The sequence below is a fragment of the Bombus fervidus genome, chromosome 14, assembly GCF_041682495.2.
Source record: "Bombus fervidus isolate BK054 chromosome 14, iyBomFerv1, whole genome shotgun sequence".
In the NCBI taxonomy this organism is placed as follows: domain Eukaryota; kingdom Metazoa; phylum Arthropoda; class Insecta; order Hymenoptera; family Apidae; genus Bombus; species Bombus fervidus.
In genome coordinates, this window is record NC_091530.1 from 8,219,488 (window position 1) to 8,239,066 (window position 19,579).

General features: G+C 40.8%; 2 protein-coding genes across 2 annotated transcripts in view; both read left to right on the forward strand.

Moving 5' to 3' along the window:
* The window catches only part of LOC139994251 (uncharacterized), a 179,553-nt gene extending 163,408 nt beyond the window's left edge, over window positions 1–16,145 (forward strand). The window contains exons 14-17 of the mRNA XM_072016711.1: window positions 2,625–2,772; window positions 4,526–4,795; window positions 5,327–5,661; window positions 7,858–16,145. Coding sequence (XP_071872812.1) covers window positions 2,625–2,772; window positions 4,526–4,795; window positions 5,327–5,661; window positions 7,858–8,197 — 1,093 coding nt within the window. The 3' untranslated portion in view covers window positions 8,198–16,145. The remainder of the gene's footprint in view (window positions 1–2,624; window positions 2,773–4,525; window positions 4,796–5,326; window positions 5,662–7,857) is intronic.
* Window positions 16,146–17,368: 1,223 nt separating this feature from the next.
* Window positions 17,369–19,579, forward strand: LOC139994247 (bifunctional methylenetetrahydrofolate dehydrogenase/cyclohydrolase, mitochondrial-like). Its single transcript, XM_072016703.1, has 4 exons — window positions 17,369–18,259; window positions 18,366–18,550; window positions 18,641–19,009; window positions 19,113–19,579. The coding sequence occupies exons 1-4, from the start codon at window positions 18,186–18,188 to the stop codon at window positions 19,472–19,474; spliced, it is 990 nt and encodes a 329-aa protein (XP_071872804.1). The 5' UTR covers window positions 17,369–18,185; the 3' UTR covers window positions 19,475–19,579.

Here is a 19,579-nt window from a genome sequence, read left to right on the forward strand (position 1 = left end):
GTCCCATGGGAATATGTAAAAGTTAACACTTTACCGACCGCTAGCGATTCAACAGCATACGCACGGTCCAACCGGCATCTCAGGCGCAGATTCTCCCTGGAGCCGGCTCTGTTTCGGTTTAGACTCTCCAATACCATTCTTTTCGTTCATCGCGAACGGTAAGTTTTTCAAATTGGTATAAAACTGTGGGAGCTTAGAAAGCAACGCAACTGACGCAACTGAGCAAGATACCTTAGTACTAATTAATAATTAATAATGATTAATAGGCCATCGGTAGGTAAAGTGTTAAGGAGAGAAGCAAGACGCGCGAGGTTTCGATCGACGATCCGTCCATTTAAAGGGCTGCCCGGAGAAAATGACGGGACGATCTAACGAGGACAAAATCTTTCTCTTTCCGTCGGCCGCATCCGGCTTGAACGGTGCTCCTTTTACGCGCAAACGATTCCGCGATTTCGAATGAGACGCACGTCAGTAGCTCGCCTCTTTGTTTCACCTGCAGAAGCGATAGCCGACCGTAAATAGAGCCTTTGTGCATCGCGACGAAAGTGTGCGCGTCTTTTTCTTCTTTTCTTTGCCCCTCTCTCTCTTCTTTTCTTCATCTTTTTTTTTTAGAGTTTCGCTCCGCGTCTCGTCGCCTCTCGTGAAGTTCCTCGACCCTGTTCGGTATCGAGGGAGAAAAAGAGGAAGAGGAAGAGTCTTCTTTTCTTAGAATACCTTCGACAGTGTCGCCACAGTAGGATCGCTCTTCGTCAGATGCGATTATTTTCTGGCTGCTGCTGCATCTTCTCATTCCTCCTACAATATATCTAGACTCGTCTGGAAATATAATCGACCAACGTTTCGGGAATCGCGAAGTCGGAAAATTTTTAACGAGGAAAAAGACGGGTATCGAAGTGTACGCGACTGAGTTTTCCATGTGCTACAAATAGCGTTTACAGCTTCTTCCTATCTGCTGCAACTTCACGAGCTTAGCAAACTTAACGAACTTCCTCGAAGTAATACAGACGAAGTAAAATAAAGACGTCTCCTCTTTAAAATTTCTCCAAATCACCTGATAAACTTGAGCAAATCGACAACACCTGTTCTTCCGCTACAATCTTCCTCTCTCTTCCATTCTCCGACATTTCTCGCAGCCCTCGGAACAGTCGTACAAGATTCTTGCCAACCTCCCCTATTACAGATTTCCCCCTATTTACCCTTCGAACCTCCTCCGCTTCCTCTAAACTCCACCTCAATCAACGAAACTCCCAAAAGGAAACACAAACATCGTCGAAAGTCCTACTAACACTGAATTTCGCCGTTTGCTTTCGACCTCGCGAGAACAACTCTCCAATTCCGTTACCGTTCATCGATCCTATCCCGCCGAAAGTTCCCTTGGCCGGCCATTAAAGCCGGACGTCCTGTTTTATGGGGCCATAAAATGGACTTTACGTCTTCGCGGCTGGTCCTTTCTCTTTTCGCACGACCGTGACTACACCTACTTTGGAAAGTCTTCGTTCGTAAGGGGTGGTCCGGTCGTTATCGTAGATAAATGCAGCCCGGTTTTTCCAATCGATCGTCGCTCGCGTCGTTATTTGCTGTTCAAATAGAATTCCACTGCTGCTTCACGCGTGGACAGGCTGTATCGCTTGCTCGTTTATTTTGTCCGTAATTATAATTTCGCGACACTCGTTGTCTGCGGAGAGGGACAAAACGCAGCGGCCAGTAGAATGTTGTAAAACTATCTCGGAAGCACTGCACGAGACATTTGTACAATTTGTTTCTTTTTCTATAAAGAGAGAGAGAGAGAGAGAGAGAGAGAGAGAGAGAGAGAGAGAGAGAGAGAGAGTTGTAATATTTCAAGGGTGAATTAGGTTTTTTTAGAACTTCTGTCGATGCGATATTTCCTTCAAAGTTGCAAAATTTCGAATTTTCTATCGATATCTTTTACGTTTATAGAATGCAGAGGAATTGCCCTCGATCGTTTTATTTTCTCCTGCAATCTGGATCGTTACTACCCATCGCTGGCAAAAATTGAAAAAATTGTCCTGAATACTCGCCAAATATACGGTGGCGTGGAAAAATTCACAGCCAGATAATTTTTTCAAAAGGTGACAGAGCGGAAAGAATTTTAAATAACATCGAGGATGTCAGAATATGACAAGTAAAAGGAAAAGCTATCTAAAAAAAACTAACTAAACTAACACACACGCTGTTACGTTAATCGTATAATATTACCGAAACTTTTTTAAAATACCGCTTTTTTAGAGCAATAAAACGAAAAATCTATCTGGCCGGATAATTTTGCACGCCGCTATACTTTCTTATATTACCGCTTTCTATTTATCTACTAGAACTTCAAAACCGTGCAATACCATTAACGACATTAACAAAGAAAACAAAATAGGCAAAACTTGGTCGAGATAATGCTCGATATAAGTCCGCGAAATTTGCAAAGAAATAGAAACCGATGATTGCTTTGACCGCTGGTCAATTAACGAAGGAGAAACGTCGTTGACCGGTCACTTTCCTCCTCGTAATCTCCTCGACGTGATATCGATCGGGAAAGCGATTCCTTTGCGTGGCCGACCGGCCATGTAAATTCGATTAAGTGACACGAGTGCAGGCTACAACGGATTTTCCAGCTGCGTGTACAGATTCGAGGGCGAGCACGACGAGATCGTGAAGCTGCGGTTCAACAAGCTGTTGAACGGAAACCGGACGTGCCGCAGCGTCTCCAGTCCGGACTTTAATCGGCTGCTCTGCGTCGGATCGGACAACTTCTCCGTGAAGGTGAGTCGTACGACGACGTTTCCAAAATTTCAATGAAAATCTCGAATAACAGTCTGACTTTCTGGGGAAAGACGATTTTCACGACGCTTTCACGACGAGTGTCACGCGTGTATACGCGTCACTTTGATTGCTGCCAATGACTGTGATAACGTACGAATCGTAGAAAAATTATCGCAAAATAAAACAGGCGTTTGCAAGTCATTGAGAAAAAATAGAGGAGTGTTAGAACGTTTAGAAAATAAATTAATTCAGAGGAGAACGCAACAGAATTACGCAGAGAGAATAAGAAACTTTCGCTGTAAAAATCACGTGCAGAAAACGCCTGGCCGTAAAAGCTACGCTCTTCCATAATTAAAACACCTAACGCGCTACTTGCGTTCAACGTTACATCGCCTTCTGCTGAAACATCTGTGTTATCGTCCCATATTCTACGTAGAACCGTATTTTACTGTTGGTTCAACCTTAACCAAAATGTGATTCGAGATTTCTATCCGTTCCTTCAAGACTTCCGCTACCTCTGGCGTAAGATAGTTTTTGAAGATAAGAGGACGTTGGGCGTGAATACGTTGACTCGCACCTTGGAGGCAATCTCTGGACAAAGGCGCGTGAATCGCGAAATTGTATTCAGTTTCTCAATTTTCCTTGTCTTTTTGTATTCAGCGCGTTTTCAATACGAATTGCATAATTTTGAAGAGAAGCGTTTATCGCGCGTAATATCTTTCCACCTACGTATTGTACCTACAGGTCGTGGTTTATTCACTCGTTCGATATCCTTTTCCTTTGTACGGTCATTGAAAGAGCACTGAAGCGCTTCAGATTCTTCGTTTCACACCCTTTTTCCCGCGTGTAATAACGAGCCAGAGTCGCATGTTCCAATTAATCTTCGAACGAACTTCGAACAGGCATTGCTCCATTTTATATTTGCGAGACACGAGAGCACTAGAAGGGCCATTCATCTTTCCTGAATACAGTTGTTAACCCGACCAACAACTGCACTGTTCCGACAAAGCTGTAAGCCTGCCGTTGTTCGTATAAACGCAAGCAATCATACCGTCATACAGTTTTGTTTAAAGATTAATCACAGAATCGGAGTAAACGATATTCGAAGATCGAACATTCGTATTCTCATTCGAGTTAAATTTACAAAATTCCGTAAGGTCCCGGAAATATCTCTAACGCGATTAATCTGTAAAATTGAATCAAAGACGAATAATAATCGGACGATTTACTAATTGGATAATAAATTCCCAAGACGCTACTAATTCGGTCGAAAGGCCGAAGCACAGCGGCAAGCGAGCAACGATTTTAATTTAAAGTTTGCCAGCCACGATCGAAAGAATCTCCATCGATAGTTGCGCCGTTGGCGATTGCGCGAGGGTAAAGGCTGTAATTAACGAGACCGCGTTTTCATTAAAACTTTATGAGAAATTCGGCGTGTAAACGGCGGTGTGATCGCGGAGGGATGCACGACAATCGAACCGAGGCGAACGAACGTTCGCGTGACCAAAATAAATCTGAAATTCCGATCGAGCAGCGAAACTGTGCCACCGTCACCGGCCATTTTCCCGCTCCGCCATTCGTTACATTTTGTTATCGATCGCAGGATTTATGAGGGGCACGGGCTCGCGTCCGTGAATTACAAACGCTAATGTTCTCCGATCGCGTTTGTTCGTCACCGTAGCAATTATAATAATCTGTCGACCGATTAATTCGTAAGCGACCCCGAAGACCAAATCGTGCTCGATATCTACAGGTGCTCGATCTTCCATGGCCGAACGCTCCGCCTATCCAACGGGATTGCCTCTGCTCCAACCGATCCCTACCGATGAACGTCAAGTCCACCTCGAATATAGTCGAGGTACACTTCACCGTCAAGTCTATGGACGCGTTGGATGACTATAATAATCTGTTCTTCGAGGGAACCTGGGACTTTATCAAGACCAGCCCTTGCATGCAGAAGCGAAGAGTGAGGGGACCATCCGGAGAGATCAAGTATAAGGTGCCGGTTATAGACGAGGATGAGGTGAGACTTCTATGGCTTTAGAGAAATTTGGAACAGACGAAAAAGCTTGGATCGACGCGTTCAATGCCAAGTCTATACGTACCGACTTTAATTGCTTCTCATGTTCTAGTCATTCTTTAAGAAAATCAAACGAACAAATCCTTTTTTCCATTCTTTTCGTCTCGAAAGATAGAAATCGTACCTCTCGCATTGAACGTGTTACGAGAGGTTCGAGGAGAGTTTTGGACACGAAGTATATCGGAAACCTGTGGTAGATCGCTTAGATTTGCTTTCGTGTAGTCTCAAATTGAGGATTACCTTCTAAGAGCTCCGTGACATAAAATTGATTTACTGTAACAGAGGACAAATTGGCTGGCTACGACTATGACGACGAAGGTTTCAATCGCTCGAATCATGGAACTCGAACTTTCTCAAAATTGTTCACCCTTCTACGAAGGGAGAGGAACTTCCGTTTTACGAAATAAATATTCGCCGAAATAACTCGAACATGCCATACTTGAAATCGAAGAATTCTGGGTGGATTATTTTCAGAAAAACTGCGAGAAGCATCCATGGCTGATCGATCCAGGGCCGAACCAATATCTCTACGTGAAAATGCACGGCACGATAATGTCGAACACGAGCAAATGCGCGACGAAGAACCGGATCGTCGTGCACACCGGTGGCGCGATCCACGTGTCGGTGTGCCCAAAACCACCTGCGGAATCGAGTCACCACGTGGTCGAGGTTTTCAGTGACGGCTGGGCCGTCAGCAGCAACGCGATGATCCTAGCACCGGGCCAAGACCCCGTCAGGACTATAGCCGTCGAATTTATCGTCAAGGAACCGGAGACCTACACGGTCACCTGGCTCGAGCTCAGTAGAAGGTTGGTAATTCGAAATACCTTTCTTATTTTCTTTACAAATCCTCTAACACGTTGACTTCCATACGAATTTTATATACAGGGTGTTCGGCTATAGATTTTCCATAATTTAAGGGGTGATTCTTGACGCCGAAATAAGGCAAAAATCAAGAATAAAAAAATTGCGTTTTCGATTTTGTTTCTTAGTTATTGACAATTAAAAATCGACCAGAATATCCCTGCACGCGAGCAAACCTCCTTACACTATCGAAAGGAGGTCAGCCTAAGCAGCGGGGCGCACAGTCCTCAGTCCCAACGACATACGGGCGGCTGCTTGCCTCGTACAAGTCGTATATATGTACATTTTGTCGATGTATAGTTATTTTGAATTGAGATACCATACAATTTGATTTTTTCAAAATATTATATCGTGTTTGAACGTTCTTCTCCGACCATCTTATCCAAGTTGTTCACATCGTTGAAAGTTTGCCGGTTCACGAAATTTACCTTATTTTAATAGTTCTAAAAAATCTAATATATTCCGGGACACCGATGACCATCGTGGCAGTCAACGTTCTAAATTTACCAATAACCCATTTGAAACCATATTGCTTCTTGTGCCTATGTTTCTTACGGTGCCTACCCAACGATGCGATCAAACTAAGAGCGTCGTGCAGTACATATCCAATTGAATTTAACTGATAATCCGCTATTTGTGTCGTAAGAAATTCATATTTTAATTAGACATCAACCTCGAATGGGTTAATCATGTAGATTCTTGATTAAACAAAATTTACACAGCTACTCCCTCCGCGTATTTAGCGATAGAAACCTCTTGGTTATCTTCGTTCTTTCGCTTGAACGATCCTGAACGAGGAACCTAAGCAGTAATCTGTCCTTTCACGTTACCTTTGAACCTCGCCAAGAGCCTTGCCCTCAATTCGTCGGAGTATCTACAAAAAGCACCGACAGTATCTCATTCAGAAAGTTGTCACTGATCCCCCGTTTCACCTGACAAAACGCTAGTTCTAAGATCTTGTTCGAAAACGCGACAGAGAAGAAGTAGCCACCATTTCACATTCCACACACACTCGAAAAAACCTCGAACAATTCTCCGTTCGTCTTTCTTTTAAAACTCTTAGAAACTCGTTTGGTCAAGTGGCACGGAATCTCTGGTTTCCTTAAAACAATGTTCCCAAAATTTCACTGGGAAAAATGCCAAACATCTTCCCTTCGCCCTCTGCTTCTGATACTAAAATCCCATTCTGGGATGTGCTAATAAATCGTTAGCTCTCTTAACAACCAATCTTAACGATCTTTCCTCCTTTTAGCACGTTGTTCCCAAAATTTCGCTACTTCTTCCACTGCTTATCCGCTGCAACTGTACTTCACCGAATCCGCTTAGGAAAGTGCCAAATGTCTTTTTGGTTCCCTCGTCTTCTACTAGAACAATTCAAAAAGATTTCACTGCAAAAGCATTAAAGGAAAGTATCTTCCCTTCGCTTAAAACCAAAAACTCATTCAGAAAGTCTTTAATCTTCTTAACAACTGCTAAGGTACTATCCTCGGAATTTAATCGAGAATCTTCTTGATTAAAGTTGAAGGGTCTTTTCTTTATTTTACGCGTCTGGAACGTAACTTCCTAATGAAACGATGACTTTACTTTCGAATAGCACACGATGTACTGTAGAAAGATGAGAAGTTGGCCGGCACACAGGAAGCACAGCTCTCTATCGCTCTCCGTCAGGCTATGGATTTTACTTGTATACACTATGAATTTTAGTGTATACATTGTAAAGCGGCAAAGATATCTTTACCGCTTTCCTTAACAGGATTACAATGTCCCGCTTCCATATACGTATCATACACAATATTGGAAGAAGTATTGCGTCTTAAATATAAATATTTAATTAATTATTTAATTACTTATTAAATATAAATCCATTCGGTAAAGTTCTGATATCTTCTTTTACCTTTTCATTTTATAAACTTTCTTTTGTAACAAAAGAACGTAATACTTTCGGCTAATACGCGTGCTTATCTTTATAACCGTACTGAGTTCATCAAAAATAAGTAGACCGCTCATTTACCTAGTCATCCTTCCTCGCCTCTGCATGGTAATACACAACGTAAGGAATGTTCACAACTATTCGACGCTTAAGCGTCTTCAGAAAGATATCTACCGAGGTTCCTAACCCTATTCTCAACTTTCCGATGCAGACCATCGGTGACGTCGAGCGCAGGGCTGCAGATGCCACGCGACTGCGAGCAGCGGTGTCCCGAGCTGGACGCGTGCATAAACGCGTCGCTGTGGTGCGACGGGATCTCCCATTGTCCATCGGGCTACGACGAGGCTCTGACCCACTGCTCGGTCCTCCTGCAGCTGCCGCCTCTGCACTTGGCCATCGGCATCCTCGCGACCGTCACGATCATCGGCGTGATCTGCTTCGTGATCTGGCGGATCTGCAGGCAACGGGCGAACCGATCGATATCGCAGCATCGGCTGAAGAGCATCTCCTCGGAGACGGCGATCATCGACGGGAAGGAAGTGATTTGCTGACACAGCGACAGTTCTGTGCGATACGTCGAGGTCGACCGGGTGACCACCGTGTGACGATCGCCCACGGTCGTCCCATTCGTCGCTCGTCGTGGCGTCGTCGCGTCCCATTTCGCGTCCTCTTGAAGGGGACGCCCGTTCCGGCGCCACGACGACGCCCGCCTCCGCGTAACGCGCAGAACTGCTCTGCTACCGGTATACTTCGCAGGAGACCTAGACTCTGCTCCAAAAGGACGGTTCGCTGCTCGATGACCTACACCGGCTTGCGCTTTCTTTCTCGTACACGAATAGGTCCACGGTGTTTGCGCGCTTCTTTTGGCGTCTTTGGTTGAGTGAGAATCGGCTCGGATCCTGGGCATTTCAAAGGCAGCTTCGACGACAGACGCGCGGACTCCGGGATAGATGCTTGTAGATGTTTTAGGAGGATGGACCAGAGCTGTTGATATTTCCCATATCCGTTTCTGTATTTTCTGACACCTTAAAGCTTCCTTTGGCTTTGACTTCTGGTATTTTAGAGCGTCCTTGGATTTTTCTTCATGATCCAGGTTAACCCGAATAAGTTGCCGAGCACCTCGCGTGCTTTCTTCGATCGCTTTCGTTCGCTATCTTTCGTCGATCGGTTCGAAGAGTATCGCATACGTTGATTGAGAACTTGAACAGCCCCGGTCCATTCCTCCGAGCTGATTATTATTTACGCCGAGAGCACAGGGCGACGCAATTCCGAGGATTTCTCGGTTAGAAAGTCATCGAAACTCGAGGAATCGAGTTGCTTGAACGAGGACAATAAGTAATGAGATCCTAGTGATATCGTTTCGCTGGTAGCGTAGCTAACTTTTTGTCTCTGACGACCAGATGATATCGACCCATCGGTAGATCTAACGATGGCCGATCGATCGATACCTGGATCGTACGTATTGGCATGGTAGAGGAGCCTGAAATTCTGTTGGACTTCGCGCTCGATTAAACGCCGACCCAACAAAGAGGAGAAGAAGATGTCGGTCCGTGGCATCGAGCAGGGAACCAACAAGAAATACTCGCACTATGGTCGTTCGATCGTCCGTCGAGGTGATGTCTCGATGAGGACGGAAAGCGCGGTTTTAAGCACGAGCCAGTGGCTCCTCTCTCTCCTCCGCTCTCATGCTCCCTTTTGGTAAGCGCGCGAGATCCTCTGTAAAACGCTCGGTCGAAGTCGCGCGTATTCGGATGAACTACCGCTGCTTTCATCGTGATTCGCGTAAATCGATGGTAACCATGAAATTTTCATCTCAGATTCTTTTTTTCTTCTTTTCTCTCCTTTCTTCTTTCTTCTTTTTCATTTTTCGTCGACTCGATAGAGACTCCGTCTTTGAGAAGAGAGCGAAACGTTGTCATCTCTATCGATTATATCAACGTCAACAGGGGACGATGAGAGCAGAAAAATTGAATAATCTCGCTCTCGCTTCGTCCTTTCACTCGCGAATTACTTTGGAAAAGAGTTTTTCGAATTCTATACGCGAGTTTAGCACGTCTATTCGAGCAATTCGTAGAAGAGTCGTCAGAAACTATCGTCTTTGAAATTTTGTTATCGGGAAAAAGAAGCGTTTACGCGAGAGAAACCTACGAAGATGATCGACGTTGATCACGATGGAACAGTATGGATAGTATGCCTATCCGGGAACTATAGATACTGACCAAATGTTTCGAGTGATTACCGTTTAGACGACTTAATGATACTGTCACACTAGCGATAAGACGACTTCGGGAAGAACGAGTACGAAGAAAATGACGTAGAAGTATGGTAGCCTGAAATTATGTGATATATATAATGCTGTTTTTCACGGAGCTGTGCTCCGTTTAATAATGATTGTTACACCCTGGCCAAAGGGGTCGTCGGCGACGAGAATCGATGTAAGCGCCAGGAGGGAAATTCTTTTTCGGCTCGTAGAATTGGTGCCGCGACGACACCCGACGCCATAACTTGTACACCATGTTCATACTTGTACATAACTGATTATTTATCTATTTGTATCGGGTAACACGACACGTTCGTGCACGCGTGTCCGTTCGCAGCTTTCGCGCTTCTCGCATTTCAAATTTCGAATTTTCGTCACCGGCTGCGCGTGAAGAAAGACGCGACTTTGATCGAAAGTATACTTTACCTTGGAAATTCTGCCCACTTATTCGCAATTTCAATAGAAATCTAATGGTAGAATGATAGATGAAGAGATTTCAACGATCGTTTCGAGTTCGAAAGTTGTACCGTCGAATGCAATTTAAGAATTGAGCAACGCGATAATTTTCTTTCGCTCTTCTGTTCTTTCGTAATGGATCGCTGCGAACGGAGACCCGTTCGAAACCGCTTTACTACTAGCCGATAAGCGTAGAGCTCGCGAAGCGCAGAAGCAAAAACGAACGAACAAAGCCGACGGAAGATACGAGGCGAAGCGAAGGGAACCAGAGGCAAACCGAAAACGATCCAAGAAAAAAACTAACGACCGGTCAGCTAACTGAAAGCACCGCCATCGTTTCCCGCTGTGTTCAGCGTGCACGTCAACCACATCGCTCGGTGAAGGAAAATCGACGGGACGTCTGCGCTACGAAAGCCACAATCGACGACCGTTCGGTAACCGGCCCTCCATTATACGTTCATGAAAAGACAATCGTTAACGTATTCCGCGTGGAATCGCATCTTTTTCACTCGATTTATTAATTCTATATGCTTTGAACGAGCCGTCGATGAGCCACATCGGCGGCGTTCATCGGCTCATCCGACACCCCCTCCACGCGAATAATTCTCGGCAAACGAACAAAATCAAAATGAAGTTCGACGAAATCGCGCGATTCGTTCGATATTTCGGCCGTACGGTTCTTTAGGTCTAAGTCGTTCGAAAGATTTTATAGTAATTTTGAAGAATTCCTCCGCGTACGGGGCGGCAACGTCGGCCGACGCGTCCACATCGACGCGCCGATGCACAGAAAAGAGGGAACGGAGGAAATTTCTCGTCGAGTTGTCACCGGATTTCGTCCTTACGAGAAGACTTGTCCACTGTGATGATGAAAAAAGTATATAGGAAAACGCACGCATGCTTTATTTCATACCGAAGTTGATTATAGTTCATTCGCCGCGTTATCTCACGTTCCACTCGATACGAATCGATGAAGCGGCGCTTGTACGCGCGAACAACCGTCGATCTCGCTCGAGAACGAACTCATGCAACGAACCATTCTCGTCATTCTGCAATTATTTTCTCGCCCCCTCCCACCCTCGATTTATCGATGTATCATTCGCGTTTCTTGCGTTGCGGGGACCAATAAATTCGTACGACCGCCGGAGTTGGCCGTGCCAAAATGGGGAAGGAAGAGTTTCCACGGTTTCTTTAGTCTCGATTGTTCAGTTTGCTCGCGTGATTCCGGTTCGCCGCGATACACCCCCAGAGAATCGAAGACTGACGCTTTAGTTTCGTGTTCTATCGTTGCTCTTACGACGAAAGTGTTACGTGATATCTGTTCACTGCCATTTCGTTTCATTTATCTGTACGCGATTCAAGCATTTTTCGAGAGATTCGGTCGACCAGCGAAGAACGGACACCGATCGCAGACATTAGAAGAGTAAAAATTATCGAACGAAAGAGAAAAAAAAAGGAACGTTTCGCACGTTTAGAAAACAGACGCTAATGTTTCCCGCGAAAAGGCTGCCAAAGAAGAGATAATCAGCTTTAAAATTTCACCGATATTTCAATCATTTGCGACGAATCGGTTGCTCGTATCGAACGTTTAACGAAATAGCAATAATCTGTCCGAGAAAACGAACGAGAAAGAAACAAAAAGAGGGAAATTCGCGATAAAACGACATATAACGAAACCAAGAAGATCCTGCAGCTGAGAAAAGATAAAAAGGACAACGTCGAAAATGTCCTCTGAACCATGCGCGAGAGGATTCCGCACGGAATGGCGAAGCTTGTTTGATTTATTACCAGACGATCGCTCACGGCCGAGTTCTCGTTTTGGTTGCCACCTACGCCCCGGTCGAAGAACCTTAAGCTTCCGGAGAATCGGTCGGATAAAAGGAAATAAAGGAGTCGCGTGCTCGCGGACAATAGGTTCGAGAAGATTAAAAAAAAAAAAAGAAAAACAATCCGCCTGATGAATCAACGGTGCGGTTCTCTTTTTCCCTCGAGTGTGACTTTCACGAGATAAAATATCGCGACGAAACGATCGCTGTGAGAGGCCTGAAGCCTCTGCGAACGCTGTACCTCGCGGCTTCGTCGCCAATCACCGTTTCCGGCGCGTAACTTTGTTCATCGTGCTCGATTGTACGCGGTATAGAAGCTAATTTTCTAAGAATCTTTTCTTCTCTTCTCGATATCGATCGTCGTTTCTACTTGTCCTTTGCCATTCGGCTTTACCGTTTCGAAACGCATACTCGTACAAATATTGCCGTTTAATCATTTGTTCCGCGACGTTCGAGCAGATAACTCGTTTTCGACTTTTGTCCAAATCCGATATCAAGCTATTAATTTTCACTCCTCTCTACAAATTATTCGACGAATAACGGATAACGCGAGTCCAACGATTCCTCGTTATCGTACGGAAACAACGTCTTCGTCGCATATATCGATAAACTGTTAACTGGAAAATCGCACAAAAGTGTAAATCGGCCAGAATTTCTAATATTTCAAATTCCAATACGAGCTTCCCAGACGAGAATCGAATACGGACAGGCGATGAACGAGATTACGCGCGGGGGAAAAAAAGTACGTTTTCCCTAATGGGGCCGCGTTGTTCACGTGCACGAGGACAGTAAAGGTTTATTGCCACGACCGGATCAAACCCATACGCAAACGAACCAGCCGCACGGTGCAATTTATCGGCGAACCTTTATTGACGTCGCGCATGAAAACGCGGCCCGCGTGTTTAGAGACACCCGCACGGCGACAGGGCATCGGCCGCGGAATCGCATCGACGTTAAACCAACCCGGTCCTAGTAATTCATATCCTCTGAACACCATGCTGGCTCTGCGTTTACCACTTGGCTATGAATTCGACCAAAGGGTATTCCGCGAATTTTGCCGAAATTCGGTTCAACTCTCGCCTTGACACGTTCGCTGCTCTTTGCATCCACTTTTCCTATCGTACAACGCTGTATGCTAATAAAAATTGTATCTTTATTTATTATACGCGTTTAATAGGAATTAGCACGAAATACTTTTTCATAATTTCGGGATTTTCAGTTCACGTGCCCACTTCAAATGGTACGCAGCGAACGTGTTGAAATGAAAAGGGAAACTACGATAAATATGTTACGAAACGAAACTTTTCGTCCAAATTTCCATATTTTCAAACGCTTGAGTATTTACATTACGTTATGTTTGTAAAAAAAAAAATGTTCTGCCTTGTCAATTTCTTCGAATATTCTTCCCTTTAATTCTCAAATCGTTCGAATCGTTGAATTTTGAAACGTAACTTTTTGAATTTGAGAATTCCTGACGATTACAGGCCGATGGTCGCGTACGGGTGTGCGTGTAAATAGACTACGAACGACTCGATTGTAAATAAAGGTAAAATACACGTACGAGTTTTAACTAATTCTAGATCACGATCTAAGTTAAACGAGTAACTATGTAGAGGATTAGACGTTATTAATTACGATATAAAATCATATCCATGAGCGCGCTGGTATTAAGGAACGGAAGGTCGACGTTTAAGAGCAAGTGTTATCCTCGCGCTTTCACTATACTTGTCTTATATTTCAACTTTAATCCCTGCGATATGAAATTGACGATTACGTTCATGAAAAATATTAAAATGTTACGAGTGGTTAACAGAGAAAGGTATATTCGTTTGATTGTATTCTCGCGGATATGTGCTTGTATTTCTTTGATTCCGTCTGCAATATATGATTGTAAGTATCGTCAGGGAATGATTAATTAGAAATGAAACGAAAGAACGCTTGTTATCCCCTCGATTAACACCAGTCTCCGTTGAGACACCATGAACGAGAACAAACGAATCGACGATGTAACGAGTATAAGCGACTTCCGGTAGGCGCGCATCGAATCGACAAAAATTTGCACGGTTCTATGTACATAAGTAAGCGTAAGTGTTGCCGAAACGATAATGGCAAGAACCGAGAAACTGCACAAGACGATTAAGTTTAACAATGATTTCTCGATAAACTGTTGTACGTAAAAAGAAAAGAAAGAGAGCGTGATATAAATGAACGGACGACCGTAAAACAGAAGGAAGAAAAATCGGAAAGTGAGAAAGCATAACGTAAATAGGAAGTTTGTAAAACTCCGCGAACTGACTTGTACAGCGTTTATCTCAGGCCTGTCCACGTATAGGATTCCCAAATCGTTTATTCTTCGTCATAGTCTCGTGATCTTCTCGAAAAATAGTATAGCGTAAAAGTAATCATATCGTGTAGTGTCGATACTTTAGAGGATAAATTTACAGTACAAAATAAGAGAAAAAAGAATTGAAAGCTATAGCTCTAGCAAGATTCAAGATCCTAGTTCCGCATCTACGTTTCTGCTTAGTATCTGAAACTTAGTTCCTTAATTAGAAATGGTATCGTTTTCTCATTTTGTGCTCTAACTTTGTTCGTCGAAGAATCGACATATAATTAACCGATCGAGTTATCGAGCACTTTCGCATGCTACGATAATTATATGGATACAGAGTGCGGGAAATGATTTGGGCGCTATAGCGTATCCTGTGAACAGGCCTGGTTTATCTAGTAGCACAGAAGTTGTATGAGTTCCCGAACTCTTCCCGAAGACTGCCGAAAACGCTTATTGTTTGAAACGCTTCGGCGCCCCGCAATAATCGTCGCTTCGAGCGATGAAAATTAACGAGTAAGCATTAAATATCGCTTTCTCTGTCGTTTTCACGCAGAGTCATACACGATCATTTATCAGCAGTCGGTAAATCGTTCGCGTAACTCTCTTTTTTAAGATATTCGATATCCTCCTTTCCTCGTCTTACTTTTTCCTACGTTATAAGTAACAGATTTTGTAATGTACGATAATTCTACTTTGAACGAATCTGATATAAAACAGGATGTTACCGACAGTCGGTATATCGATATTTGAGTTTAAAATTCCCTTCGAACGATTCGTTCGCGTCGTGATAAATATGTATGTATTTATATACTTACATTCAACGTTCTTTTTTTTCTATGCACGATGGTTCTTTTCTTTCTATTCGCTCGACAGTTTGCACCGAAATTGTTCGAAAGCTTAACATAGAAGTTAAACGATTCGCTAATTCTTTTTAACACATCGCCCACGGCACGAATATACAAAATTATGCAACAAGGAATATACACTCAATACCTCGAGACAGCGAAACTCTCGATTTCTGACACTATTACTGCAAGAAAATAATCATAAACACAAACGGAAGAATGCATTACGATGTAAGAATAAATTATCCAATTTACGGTGAGCGTGGAATCAAGAACAGGCCCGACAATAACATATGTGCACATGCGCTCGTGCACCGTACATGTTTACGAAGATGTACTACCTAAAAATGTTTATAGATGCGTCTATCAGGCCGATCACATGTATCGAACGTGAAGTAAAACGAGAGTACTTGCACTACCCACTTAACGAGATACTTTCGACATACAAATGAATTCAATGCATTAATGAACTTTACTCCAAATTGTGAAACATTACTGTGACGTTTAAAGTGAGAAACTTTAACAGCTATTGCTATTCATAACGTAAACGTGATAATTGATTGATTAACACTAATAAGATAGCATCGTTTGGTCTGAAAGACACTTCTATGGAATGGTTAATGAGAATGAAAGAGGATCGATCACCGTCAGACGTAAAAAATTTCAACAGAACCTCCGGAAACATGCTCACACGACATGCATATAGTTACTAATTATACCATTATTGATTACCGATTCGAATATCGAGTATGCGACATTTTTAATAAATTATTTTGAAGATTGCTTGACTTGTTTATCCTTACCTTATCCCATTTTGTTACTTCAAATCGTAGAGATATTCTATGATGCAAATATAAATCTTGAACACGATTGATTTTAACTTTGATTTAATAACTTCTGGATAACGGATCTTTTTGCTGCATTTCCAGCTTCTTAAAACTGTTGCTTTCGATACTATAAAGACTGAATGCACATGAGCGATATTTTACTGTACTCAACCACAACGATATCGTACGATAAAATATCGCTCGTGGAATCCCCGCGTAAATCGACCGCCAAAAATTATATCGATAATAATCGAATATCGCGATATTTAATTACACATTCTACCACGATCCAGTATACTGAATCGATAACGTACCATATGACTTAATGGTAAGTAAGGAAACACGGAAAAACATTGCAAGTCTACTCTGTACCTCATCTATAGTTACCTAATCTCAAATAAACAAAATGTAACCATCGAGCAACGGGACAGACGTGACATTAGATGGTACATTACATTTTAGGTTCTGAAATACCGACCTGGAGAAAAATGTAATGTACCTTAGATTAGTGTATATCTAATATAGATATTAGACCTCTAAGGTCTATATCTATAGAGGTAGAATTCTACTTTAGCTTTACTTTCAAATGGGTTTTAGTTCTAAAATCTAGATTAAGTTAATCTTAAACTTCATTGTTGTTTGATGAGGAACAGGAAGAAACTTATTCTTTGTTTTAAGTTCTAGTTTTAAACATTACTCTTAAACCTGACTTTTGCGTTTTAATTTTAAATTGTGAAGTTAGCTTTAAGCTTCAGTATATTTACGAAAATCGATATACTTGATTGGTATCTTTATCTACAGAAGCAAGATTTTGGTGATTTTTTTGCTCTTCCCATTGGTCTTTTTATTTCTTTCGTTGTTCTTTTACTGTTTTCATTAGGCATAATTTGACTATTTGTGTTATCAATAAATTGTGTTACGAGTTTCCGATTCAAACTACCTGTACTTCATAATATACATACGTATATGTATAATTAATAGTCGATTTGAAAATACAAAGATGAAAATAGAAAAGTTTCACAAATTCACATTTTTATGCTTCAGATATATAATATTACAATTTTATTTGAAAGTAATTAACCGAATTATTTAACTATTATTGTGCAGCAATTTATTATTTTAATAACATGTAATGTGTAACATGTTCTTTTCATTTCATTATTTTGATATACTTTCTGAAGTATTGTGAAAACATAAATTCTATACTACGTTCTGATTATAGGATATCCTGTTCTATATTTTATTTAATTTCATACAAAACTTTAGTTTTTATTTAAATCAATACTATACTGAATCGATATTGTCACATGTGACACGAAACTGATAAGAAGCTTTTCCCAAATCGGTATTTTAGAGCGTGAGACAAGAAAACTCATATAGTGCCAGATCTATCTTATCCTTAGTCAATGATGAAAGTAAAATTAATGTTACTGTTGTTATAATATCGCTATAGTCAGTCTGCTATAGTATACATACGTATATTATCCTTATCGTTACCTGAAGAAAAGTAGTCCTATAGAAAGTTTATATGCAATATTTCTATATCTCGTTTATGATATTATATATCACTTTCTTAAATAATATAAGTGAAATTACAATGACATTTTCCCGAAATAAATATGTAAAATATAGATTAAATGTTAATTCTTTTTACAAATAAAACAGTACCGACAAAACTAGTTTCGAAAGTAAAAAATCAACATTCCCTTTCACTACAAAACATTGCAAGATTTTCACCAGTAATCGCTGCAAACTATTTAGTATACTTTCACCAACAACAGGTCCACTGTGTTTTTTCATTATCACATTATTTATAAAAATTGATAGATATAATAATTTCGAATTATAATTACATAAAATACAGTATGTATGTATGTTATATTACATTATGTTATGTTAAATACTACAAGTAATTTATGTATTGTTATGTATATAAGTGATCAAATATATTTTACTATAAAATAATTAAGTATATAAACGATTTTATACTTGAAACATGTTTCACTGGAAGAAAGTCTTGGGAATTAATTTACATGGATCTTTGAGACAGTTACATACTTCAAAAATTTTGTAAGTAATACATATTCAATTTTTAAAGACTTAAAAAGTTATAATGTAATATAATATAATTTTCTAATTGACTCAATATGAGGTACATAACATATATTTTTTTTAGACAAAAAGCTGTTTTAATAAATGGTAAAGAAATAGCTGATGAGATTCAAAATGAATTAAAAGCAACTGTTCAGAATTGGATAAATGATAATAGAAAGAGACCTAAACTCGTAGCCATAAAAGTTGGAAATGATCCAGCTAGTAAAGTATATGTTGAAAGAAAGATGAAAGCTGCAAACTTCATTGGTAAAATAACGCTAATGTTTAAACTACTTTAGTAGATGTAATTTATACATTGAATACGTGTCTAACATATTTATTGTATTGATAACTCAGGAATTGAAAATTATGTTATTTATTTAAAAGAAAATAATTCGCAGCAAGATCTTATTAAAGAAATTGATCATTTAAATAAAGATGAAAATGTGGATGGGATTATCGTGCAATTGCCATTACCAAAACACATGAATGAACATGAAATATGTCAAGCAATTATACCAAATAAAGATGTTGATGGTTTCCATTTAGAGAATTTGGGTAATTTAGCATTAAATAACAGTAGGTTTATTCCAGCAACTGCTTTGGCTGTAAAAGAATTAATAATTAGGAGCAATATTGAAACTTTTGGAAAAAATGCAGTGGTAGTGGGAAGGTCTAAACATGTTGGGTTACCAATTGCATTACTTTTACATGCTGACAGCAAAGGTATAAAACGTAAATATAATAATAAATTCAATGAAATTTTATATATATAGAATGTAACATTGCAAAAAAGTCAATAAAAGCATAATAGCAAATTAATTCACAGATGAAATAGGTGCATTAGATATGACTACAACAATATGTCATCGCCATACTCCTCATACTGAATTAGAAAAATTTACAAAATTGGCAGATTTGGTAGTCGTTGCAGCTGGTATTCCTGGTTTAATTACTAAGGAAATGATAAAACCAGGAGCATGTGTAATTGATGTAGGGATTACAAGAATAAAGATGGACAATAAATACAAATTAGTAGGAGATGTAGATTTTGAAAATGTGCAGACAATTGCTGGACATATAACTCCAGTACCAGGAGGTGTAGGTCCTATGACTGTAGTAATGTTAATGAAAAATACTATTTTGGCAGCTAAAAGAAATCATAACAACTCAAAATCATCTGTACTTTAAAATATTAATGTTTAAAAATATGGACCATACATAATTCACAGCACAGTATTGATAAATATATAAAATACTATGTTTTCCTATGGAAATAGAATGGAAATAATAAAA

Bases quoted from the DNA above. Each gene is read 5' to 3' on its own strand.
- LOC139994247 (XM_072016703.1), top strand. From the start codon at position 18,186: ATGTTTCACTGGAAGAAAGTCTTGGGAATTAATTTACATGGATCTTTG. The intron at 18,551-18,640 runs GTAAAATAACGC...TTGATAACTCAG, and splicing joins GAAAGCTGCAAACTTCATTG to GAATTGAAAATTATGTTATT. The intron at 19,010-19,112 runs GTATAAAACGTA...ATTAATTCACAG, and splicing joins TTTACATGCTGACAGCAAAG to ATGAAATAGGTGCATTAGAT.